The following is a 12,451-nucleotide window of genomic DNA, read 5'->3' on the forward strand; positions in this document are numbered from 1 at the left end:
TGGCCAGTCTAGTTATGTGTATGGGATTTTCGGCAATGTACGCCGGCATTGTTGCCTATGCTAACCAATACCTGCCAGTGACCAATCGTATCAGTGCTTGGTTTCAATTATGGCGAGGCATACTTGTGCTGATCGGACCATTTATTATTGACCAATATTTGGATAGCAATTCATTTGTATTTATAATCATAGAGTTTCTAACACTGTCGCTATCGATTATTTTATTCAATTTAGTTAACTTTATTATCACAAAACAGTATAATCGATCCATTAGGATGGGCTCAGTTAGTGATACCAGTGCTCAGACGACTATACCCAAACAACTTAATAATGAATTTAATAATAGTTATAATAGGAGTAATAGCAGTAGTAGTAGTAGTAATAATAATAATAATACTATAAATAGTGATTGCAATTTAAGTGAACATTTATATTTATCGCTAAAATCTGATTCAATTTATGATAGTTATACAGATAGATCGTATGTATCAATTATATTATATGATAATGTTTGTTCAAATAGCACTTATGTTTAATTAATTGAATTGAACAGTATATATATAACTAAATATTATAAAATAAAAATTTATAATTAATCAACTTTATTTATTAATAAAATTTCATGTAAATATAAAGTTTTGAGTTAATATAATTTTTTAAAAAATTAATAAATGAATAAATTAGATAATAATTTTTAGAAAATATGTGCTTTAAATTGCCAGTGTTTTAACATGTAGATTAATGACCCCGATTATTAGAAAATATTGATATGCCCAACCAGCAATATAATGATAGAAATTATAATTATCCATTGGAAACATGTCCAGACAGGTGAACCCGATATGTCGGTCGGTTATATTTTCGATAAATGACTGTCCCTTTAGCATCAGATAACTGGGCAGCGATTGTTGTCGGTATTTCGATGATATCAAGCTGTACAACTTATGACATGGTTTACGTGCGGCACTGGTAACCGATGCACAGGTCAAATTGACGGCAAACATTAGTCCGACAATTATTACAAATATAACACAAGTGGCCAGTCGTGTTAGTGGCCGAGTAGACGGTGCAAACGATATGTAGATTATCATATTCATACCCGGTTTGACCAATACGTACAGCAAATATAGATAGTATTTAAGTATTTTGTTAATTTTATCAGTTTTCAGACAACTCCTTTCATGTTTACAAATAATCCAATAAATTGATTGATAATTAATTTTTCTAAGACCGGTACCACTAATTATCTCTCGACTCAAACTGTTAGCTATCTGTACAAACTGTAGCCGCAAATAGGTTAGCGATAGATACCAGAGCTGAAAGAAACATATGATAATAGCACTGAAGTCGACTAACCAAACGATACCGACAACTGTCCACCAAATGGTTAACAATAATGAGTAGTCATGAATAGCGCCGGCATATTCATCAAACATCGCTATAAATGGTGGGAAAAACCATAACATTGTACTGTTAGCACAGTGTTGATAATGTAGTGAACGGGACAGGTGTTTAATAATGACATTCATGTGCCGATAGAAACGGTGTTCTAGTCTACCATTGAGCCGATAGTCAACTGTACCTTGCTTAATTTGTTGTAAATATTCTACCATGAACAATTTTCGTTTTAAATCCAAACACTGTATGGTACAGCCAATGCCCAGATTACACATGAGTGCACCGTAGGCCAGAATCAGTGATATTAGTCTACGATTACCCAATAGATGATTGGCATTACTTGTCAACCATATTATACCCGGTTGATCATCCCATATAGCCGACAGTCCATACCTTAGCATTGTGACCAGTGATGCCAATTTAATTAGCAGACATACTTTCAATCGACTAACGGATACCTGTTTTCCGTAGACATAGTCTGTAAAATTAGGTGACACCAGAAAATAGGTTCGGGCCATAAATTTTTCCATACTTTCAAACTGAACACTAATATCATAATTGTTAACATTGTTAAGCTTGCTAATTTTTAGCGAATTAACAAGTTTAAATTTTATATTATTTAATTTATTATGTTTCATTTTTTTGTACACACAAATTAACTATTTTATAATAATAATAATAATTATTATTATTATTATTTGTATTTTATTATTTAAAAATATTATGAATAATACGTTATAATATTCTGGAAATAATAATATGATAAATAGTCACTTAATATGAAAAAAATATAAAGCAACATTGTGTGTGTGTGTGTGTGTATTTTTAAAGCAATTTTTTATTTAGCAATAAATAACAAATAATAATTATCAAATTTATGTCAATTACTATATATATATATATATAATATTATAAATGACTAATTATCATTATAATAATTTATGAAATTTATATTTATTATTTATGATTTAATGTCAAATAGCAAAACTATCAATTTTATTTGATAAACAGTAATAATAATAATAATAATTTAAAATATTATACAGTATTTTATTAAAAAAAAAATTCAGTAAGGTATATTAGCAAACATTTTATGTTTACTAATAATTAATGGTAGATAAAAATATAAAAAATACATCTACATTTACTTAATAATATAAATAATATTAATAGTTAACATTGCTATATTTATAAATTATTAGTTTAAAACATTTAAAATTATTATTATTATTATTATCGTTACTGATAATATTATATTTATACAATGTAATTGTTCATATTTTTTTTTGTCTAGTATAATTATAAATATTATCAAAAAATAGCTTAATCTATATGGAAAGGTAGACAAACTATATAATTAAACAAAAATGAATATATTTGAAAACATAATTGCCAACAATAAACGGTGTGACCAGTTTTATAGTAGTATAGTAATTAACTTTATTAATTAAATGTTTAAAATAAAAGAATATATATATATATACAATACATTGTTTTGTGTAAATATAATTTTTTTTTTAAAAACTCAATAAAAAAACAATTTTATTAATTGATTTTAAATTACCAGTGTCTTATAATGTAAATTTATGATTACAATGATTAGAAAATATTGATATGCCCAACCGGCTATATAATGATAGAAATTATAATTATTCATTGGAAACATGTTTAAACAGGTAAACCCAATGTGCCGGTCGGTTAGATTCTCGATAAATGCCTGTCCTTTAAGTATTAAATAAATAGGTATCGCTGATTGTTTTGTTGACATCAAACTGTATAACTTTTCGCATGGTTTACGTGCGGCACTGTTGACCGATGCACAGACCAAATTGACGGCAAACATTATTCCGACAATTATTACAAATATAACACAAGTGGCCAGTCGTGTCAGTGGCCGAGTAGATGGTGCAAACGATATGTAGATTATTATATTCATACCCGGTTTGATAAATACATAGAGTAAATATAGATAGTATTTGAATATTTTGTTAATTTTATCAGTTTTCAGACAACTCCGTTCATGTTTACAAATAATCCAATAAATTGATTGATAATCAATATTTCTATTATGACTACAACCGATCTTTTGGGACAAACTGTTAGCTATCTGTATGAACTGTAGTCTCAAATAGGTTAGCGATAGATACCAGATCTGAAAGAAACATATGGTAATAGAACTTAAGTCGACTAACCAAACAATACCGACAACTGTCCACATAATGGTCAACAATAATGAGTAGTCATGAATAGCGCCGGCATTTTCATCAAAAATTGCTATAAATGGGGGTAAAAACCATAACATTGTACTGTTAGCACAGTGTTGATAGTGTAGCGAACGGGACAGATATTTAATGATGAAATTCATGTGCCGATAGAAACGGTGTTCTAGTCTACCATTGAGCCGATAATCAATAGTATCATGCTTAATTTGTTGCAAATATTTTACCATGAACAATTTTTGTTTTAAATCCAAACACTGTGTAGTGAAGCCGATTCCCAGATTACATATGAGTGCACCGTAAGCCAGTATAACTGATATTAGTCTACGATTACCCAATAGATGATTGGCATTACATGTCAACCATATTATGCTAGGTTGGTCATCCCATATAGCCGACAGTCCATAGCGTAACATTGTGACCAGTGATGCCAATTTGATTAATAGACATACTTTCAATCTAGTTGTAGGCACTTGTTGTTTGTAGACATAGTCTGTAAAATTAGGTGATACCAGAAAATAGGTGTTTGCCATAAATTTTTCCATACGTTCAAACTGTACTCTAATAGCATTGTTGTTAACATTGTTAAGTTTGCTAATTTTTATTGAGTTGATTAGTTTAAATTTTATATTATTTAATTTATCACGTTGCATTTTTTGTACACGAATTAACTATATTATTATTTTTTTAGTATTAGTAGTAATATATTAAAATAATAACATTCAACTATTATTTTATAATAATTATTGCTAACTTAATATCATAAATATTAAGTATTTTTTTAATACACAATATGATGTGTTGTAATATATAAATATATAATTATGTCAAATTATACTACAAATTAAACAAAAATTAATGATAGACTACTATGCATTATAAATGTCAAAATATCATTATAATAAATTATGACAATTATTTCTTATTAAGTTTTATTTGACATGTTGTTATATACAGTATATAATATAAATTAAGTTATATAAAAAAATAAAATTTATAAACATATATATATAATTAAAAAAAAAATACAATTACTTAATTCAAATTAGAAATTATGGACATCATATTCAGCAAAATGCAACTGTATATATATATATACATTGCAAGCCATTGAATAAAATTATTTATAAAATTAATAACTAAGAATTAAGTGGTTATATAAATATTTAAATAATAGCAAAAATTTAAAAAATTTTAGTTTATCAATAAAATTTTTATAAATCTTCAGATTTTTTCATTTTCAATGGTAAGTCATTCCAGTATTTAATAACCTTTAAAAATATGTTTTTTTGATATAATTTTAATAATAAAATCAATTTAATAATCAAAATAATAATAAAAGTTAACATTGTTTATTTATAGTTATTAAAACATATATTTTTTTATTTAACATTACAAATATTATTATTATTATTATCATTAATACAAGTAGTTTGGTGTATATATTTGTTGACTAATATAATAATTATGGAAAATAGCACAATTGATATGAACAGGTAGATAAACTCCATAATCAAAAATACTGATGAATTTGTTTCAATATGATTGCCGACAATAAATGGTGTGACCAGTGTTAGTATACCGCGAAACAATAGAAACAGTGAACTCAAACGGTTAGTCAGATTGAGATACTGTTCAGTCCACGATATGATACCGGAATACATGGCCGAAAAACCCATACAAATGATTATACTGGCCGTCCATAATAGTGGAACTGAGTGGCGGGCCGGCACCAGTAGGATAGTGCCCACCACTATCAGTATATAGTGTGCTATCATAATTGTTCGCATTTTAAATCTATTATTATAAGGTATATACAGTATATAAAATTTAATAATATAAATGAACTGTTAGTTGATATATTACATACTTGTATGGATAGAAAATATTGAGTACCAGTCCCGCCGTGTAGACCGATATGGACACCGAGTATATTTCGTCGGCTTTTTCAGCGGACAACTCTAGCGGCGAGTACTGGAAGTAGGGAACGGCAAACTTCATGAACAGGGTTTCAAATGCCAAATACATAGCAAAAAACACGGCAAACAATAGGCGCATAGTTTTGCGTGGAGTGTCCGTCCGGTCAAACAGTTTGCCTGCCGTCACCACTACTGGTTCACTACTGTTTTCATTGCCAACAATAGCACAGTCTTTATCTAAATGTTTGGCCTCTTTTTCCGGCTCTTTGTACGGCTTAAGCAAATACATGACAAACATGCTTATCGGCACTAATATTATACAAAATCATAATTTTAATGATTTATTTTTTTAAATAAAAGATTCAATTAGGACTTACCGATTGACATACATCCGCCAATGATGAGCGTCGGTATCATTAATCGTGACCGCCGGTCAATAACATCCTTTTCATTGATGATCAGTTGTGTCATCTGGTAATCAATCAAGTGTTTCGTTGAATTTAATGAAACACTACTATCTTCACCAGTATTGCCACTAGGTATGGCTTCAATGAAACGGTAGCCATAATAGAGCCGATACCAAACGACAGCTCATAGATCTGGACTATAGGTATACGATGTAATTGATCTCTCCATAGCTCCAGTATCCACACAAATATCGTACAGCCGTAAATACTGGCACCGACACCAATGGTAAAAGCGCACAAATACAATACCCAGAGATGAGGTACTAGAGGTATGGTTGCCGATGACAGTGTCAACAGTGCAAAAAATATGGCAAACATTAGCTGCCGGTTTAGGTATTTGAATAGCAATGTAACAAATGTGCCCAAAATGAAGCCACTGGTTTCAAATGTGGTAAACAGTGATACCCAACGCATCGATGTATTCAATATATACTTCATGTCTACCATAATCGGTGCGTATACTGAATATACCATTCCCTGTGCAAATGTAAAGCATATTTTTTTAGTTATTAGTAATTATTATTGTAGTAGTTATTTATTTTTCTAATATATTTTATAAATAATAATAATAATAATAATAATAATAATAATAATAATAATAATAATAATAATAATAATAATAATAATAATAATKATAATAATAATAATAATAATAATAATAATAATAATAATAATAATAATAATAATAATAATAATAATAATAATAATAATAATAATAATAATAATAATAATAATAATAATAATAATAATAATAATAATAATAATAATAATAATAATTACATATGATATGCCGCTACAATATAGTATAACCGAGTATGTCCATTTGTCCCATTGGGACATGTTTTTTGTGTTGAAAAACATTATTTTATTTTTTTATATATTATATATTATATTTTTTTTGCTAAACACTTAAACAACTTCAATTGATTATTGTTTTTGTTACTGTCTATTATTTTTAATAATCAAAATAACTATTAAAATTTACATAATATTGGCTTACTATTACATTTGATTAACCGATATATTAATTGGTTACTGTTTATACTGTTATAGTTAGACTATTACAAAATAAAATCAATTACAGGTATATAATTCTGTTACTATTATATGAAATAATTTTGTTTAAAAAACTATAATATCTGTATTTATATTTATAGTCTTAATTTTTTTTTAATAATTTTTGTTGTTACATAAGACATATAGAAAAAATTGATTTCACTTAATTTATCTAAATTATGTTATAATCATAATGTCATATATAATTTATATAATAAACTAATTAAAAAAATTTTATAACATACACATAGTATATTATAAACTTAATACTGTAGTTATAATTAATACATTACATTATAAATTTTAATGATATGTATTAAGTTATTTTTAATGTTTAAATCAAATAAATTGAAAATGTGAATTTTAAAATATATATATTATAAATAATTAGTATTTTGAAATAATGTTTAATTTTTTTTTATAAATTAATATTTCTAATTTTATTATGACATTACTTTTACAATGACTGAGAATTTTTTATAATTATTGCAAAAAAATGTATAATAAAAATAATTATAATTTAATTGTTATCTTATTTTAAACTGAATATACTTTATAAATATATATATATTTATATCATATGATGTTTTTTTTTAAAAAATGTCACATAATTTCATTATAAAATAGTAGATAATTATAAAATTATTTTATAGTAATAATACTAAGATTTATTACTAGTTTATCAGTAAATAATAAATAATAATTGTTGATTGAGAAATATTGTTTAATTATAGTATATAACAAATTAATAATTAAATAAGTGAACCCAATAATTTTATTATATAATTATATATTAAATCTAGTAGTGAACTAATAATAATAATATAATAATAATAGAAACATTATATAAATATAACATAATATCATAACATGTTTAGCTAACCAAATAGCAAACACTAGATAGCTTTACAATAATTACAATTAAATAACATTTTCAAATTAAACTAATTATTTAAAAATATTTAATTTAACGATGAAAACATTAGTTAAATCATCATTTAATTGGATAAAATATGAAAGATATATCTACACAGTTATCCTACTATTGAGTACCATTACTTATGTAAGTATAACAAAAAATTAGGATAAAATTTTATGAAAACATATCAATATTTAGTAAATATAATATAAGTATAAGATATAATTTAAAAATTTATTTAATAATCAAATATAAATTTAAAATAATTTTTAAAAGGGTATTGCTGTGGGAATCTATGCACCGATTATGGTCGACATGAAGTATATACTCAATACATCAATGCGTTGGGTGTCTATGTTTGCAACGTTTGAGACAATCGGCTATTGTTTGGGCAGCTTATGTATGTTTAAAAGTCATATTTTTAAAAAAAAAAACCTACCAATCCTAATAATTATTTTTATCAACTTCAACAACAATAATTAAAAATAGTGTCCATGTCATTCAAGTATCTTAACCGACAGCTGACAATGTCGGTACTGTTTGCACTGTTGACTATAGCGTCGGCATCCATACCACTGGTTCCCCAATTATGGATTCTATATGTCTGTGCGTTTACTATTGGTGTCGGCAGTACTGTATACGCTTCTTCATCAATTGTCTGGTGTCTGGAGCTATGGCGCGACACCAAACTACCGATACTGCAGATACTTGAACTGGCCTACGGTATTGGTAGTGCACTGTGCAATGTGTCGCTGAAACCTTATCTGATCGGTGAACCGTCTCATTTGGATAACAGTACGGCCGGTAGTTTGCCATACAATGATAACGAGGAACTGGTGATCGATTTGAATCAAGTGTATGAACGAAGAAAGAGACTAATGTTTCCCACTTTACTTATCGGCGGCTGTATTATAATAGGTTAGTATTGAAGTCTAACACACAAATATATAAAATAATAAATAAATTTTTGTCCTACCAGTGCCCATAACGGTGTTTACTATGTATTTTCTGAGACCATACAAAGCACCCAAAGAGAAATCGGAGGACACGGACACCGCCGATGATGATGTCGTTGACAACAAAACAGAAGTCAGTGTCAAACTGTTTGATCGCAAAGATATGCCGAAAAAGACGAGCCGATTGTTGTTTACAGCATTCTTCGGCTTTTATGCCATCTATGAGATTGTGTTCATGAAGTTTGCCATTACTTATCTACAGTACTCGCCCCTAAAGTTGACGGCCGGTGCGGCCGCGCAAATGCAATCGGTATCCACTGCCGTTTTTGCTGTTGGACTGGCACTCAATATATACTATCAATACAAGTAGTTTTTATCTACTAATTAATTGTATACTAATTTTATTTATTTCTTGTGTTTACAGATTTAATTTGAATTATGTTATGGCCTGTCATTATCTATTGATGATTACGGGAACAGTTCTGCTGATACCTGGCCAACACAATCCTACATATCAATGGGCATCGGCTGTAATAATGCCGCTTGGCCAGTCAGCCATGTACGGTGGTATAATGGCCTGGACGGAACAGTATATGGATTTTACAAACTCCATGAGCTCCATGTTTCGTTTGGCACAGGGCTTACTAGCACTGATAACACCATTGATCATAGGGCCATACCTGGAAACATCACCCATTATATTTATATACACTGAATTTGTTTATTTAGTTTGCTCAATACTATTATATGTGACATTAAATTTAATAATTAGTAAATATGCTAGACAAATTAAAAATTAATATTATTATTGATATTTTTTTATAAAATAATTAATTGTAAAATTTTAATAAAAATGTTTATTTTCTATATTTTTAAAATTAAATATTAGTATTTATAGTATTCAAATGATAATACTGTAATAACTTTTTATATAAAACTTAAATTTAAATTATTTAATGTAATAATTAAATAATAATAATAATTTTTAGTACGGTTTATTATTTTTGTTGTTATGTTATATAAATTTAAAACAATAAAATTTTATTATGTATATAAATTGTTTTAAATTACTTGAATAAACTGGTAAATCTAAATTAAATAATATTTTTAAAACTTAAAATATAAATATAGCAAAAAAAAAGTCCAGTCACTCATCAATAAAATTTAATTTATTGTATAATTAATGCAATAATTAAATTATAAGTTACGGTATAAAAAAATACTTTTATCAATTATATAATTTTCAGATCATAAACTAAAGTACATTAAGATTAATTAAAAATTAATTATTTAATTTATACAGACACACCTCCAAAAATAATTATCAAATATATGTTTTTTTTTTAAAAATAATGACAATAAAAAAGTCATAATATGTTGTATATAAATAAAGAGAATAAATTTTTTTTAAAAATTAATATATAAGAAAAATACAAATATAGATATATATCATGCTATTAATTATTATAATTTAGTAACTAAGCTTATTTATTTTATTTTAATTTTTAAAAATTAATTATAGTAAATATGCGGGCAATCATAGAGTCGCCCATTTGGGCTAAATATGAACGATATATTTACACATTTATTTTAATCCTCAGTGATCTCGCTTATGTATGCAAATATGATTTTACATTATTTTATATTTAAATTGTTTATTTTTTAAAATATTAATATAATAAATTAATATTTAGGGTATGGTTTACTCAATGTATGCACCGATTATGGTCGACATGAAGTACATACTCAACACATCGATGCGTTGGGTATCACTGTTTAGTACATTTGAGACAACTGGCTATTGTTTGGGCACTTTTAGTAAGTTATCTGATATTTAGTTATAGTAACTTTGATTTTTTATTCTACCGTTCCTTATGAAAAACAGTGTCATTTTTGTTTCGGTATCTCAACCGACAGCTAACAATATCGGTGTTTTTTATTTTGCTGACCATTGCCTCGGCATCCATACCGCTGGTACCGGAGGTATGGGTGCTATTTGTTTGTGCATTTGTACTCGGCTTCAGTAGTTCAGTATTTTCCTGTTCGACGTGTGTTTGGGTAATAGAGTTGTGGCGCAACACAAAAGTACCGATCGTACAGATAATGGAAATGGGGTTCAGTATTGGCAATGTCTTGTGTATCGTATCGATGAAGCCATACCTCGTTGGCGAACAAAAGACTGGCAGCAATGGTGGGACCAATAATGATGACAATCTGGAGATAGACATCGATCAGGTCTATGATAGAAGACAGAGACTAATGTTTCCCACTTTAGTCATTGGCGGCTGTATTACAATAAGTAATGATTTGTTACTAAATTATTATTACATTTTCATTAAAATTTATTAAACAGTATATATTTATATGTCATTTTCAATTATAGTACCGGTGCTGATGCTGTTAATGTATTTTATTAGTCCATACAAACAACCAAAAGAGAAATCCGATGACGAAGAAACTGAAGACGATAGAGACAGTACCGCCGATGATAGTAGTGCTGCTTCGGTGGTCAAAATATTTGACCGCAAAGAGGCACCCCGTAAGACCATACGTGTCATATTTTGTGTATTTTTTGGCTTATATGTCATTTTTGAGACGGTTTATATGAAGTTTATGGTCACATATCTCCAGTACTCACCACTTAAGCTAACAGCTGGAGAAGCGGCCAGTATGTACTCAGTGTCAACGATAGTCCAAACAGTGGGAATGACACTCAATATATTTTATCAATACAAGTATTAAATTATAATTTATTATTTCTAACATTATTACTAATTTAATATATATAGAAATAATTAATTAATATCACTATATATATAGATATATATGTATTTTTAATAATATAAATATATTATTTATTTTGCTACAGATTCAAAATCAGGACTATCCTGAATTGTCATTTTGCACTGATTATTGTTGGTACTATCCTATTGATACCTGGCCAAACTAACATATACTGTCAATGGGCTGCCTGTGTATTGATGCCATTAGGGTTTTCGGCAATGTTTGGCGGTATTATGTGGTTGGCTGAACACTATATGAACATAACTAATGTACTAAACTCTATGTTCCGTTTATCAAAGGGTATACTATGTCTGATTACACCATTGATTATCGGACCCTATATTGAAGATTATTCCGTTATATTTATCTACACTGAAATATTTTATCTATCATTTGCTATTATTTTGTATATTTTACTAAATTTAGCAATCAAAAAATACTCTAATGCATTAGAAATTAATAATAATAATAATAATACTTCAAATACTAGTTGTAATGATGCTCATGATAAACAAATTATAGATACAAAATAATATAATATACTTAACTACTATCAATAATAATTTTTTAGTTTATTATTACAATGTTTACGGTATTATTATTATCTATGTAATTTTTTCAACAACAAAAAAATTATATTAATGTGTTATAATTATTTTAACATAATTTATCACATAAAATATGTTAAATAATAATAATTTCATACAATTAATTGTAAAAATAATATTTGAAT

At 27.2% G+C, this 12,451-nt stretch overlaps 1 protein-coding gene across 1 annotated transcript; it reads left to right on the forward strand.

Annotated features, from left to right (window-relative positions):
* The first annotated feature begins 8,032 nt into the window (after positions 1-8,032).
* On the forward strand, positions 8,033-12,171 carry LOC128960085 (uncharacterized). The gene is made up of 11 exons (XM_054306156.1): positions 8,033-8,122; positions 8,255-8,378; positions 8,468-8,896; positions 8,958-9,300; positions 9,359-9,561; positions 10,457-10,548; positions 10,629-10,752; positions 10,820-11,233; positions 11,318-11,669; positions 11,804-12,074; positions 12,145-12,171. The coding sequence occupies exons 1-11, from the start codon at positions 8,033-8,035 to the stop codon at positions 12,169-12,171; spliced, it is 2,469 nt and encodes an 822-aa protein (XP_054162131.1).
* Positions 12,172-12,451: the final 280 nt, after the last annotated feature.

Source organism: Oppia nitens, unplaced genomic scaffold (genome assembly GCF_028296485.1).
Source record: "Oppia nitens isolate AA-2021 unplaced genomic scaffold, nextdenovo-longstitch-racon4-pilon3 scaffold4_pilon_pilon_pilon, whole genome shotgun sequence".
Classification (NCBI taxonomy): Eukaryota; Metazoa; Arthropoda; class Arachnida; order Sarcoptiformes; family Oppiidae; genus Oppia; species Oppia nitens.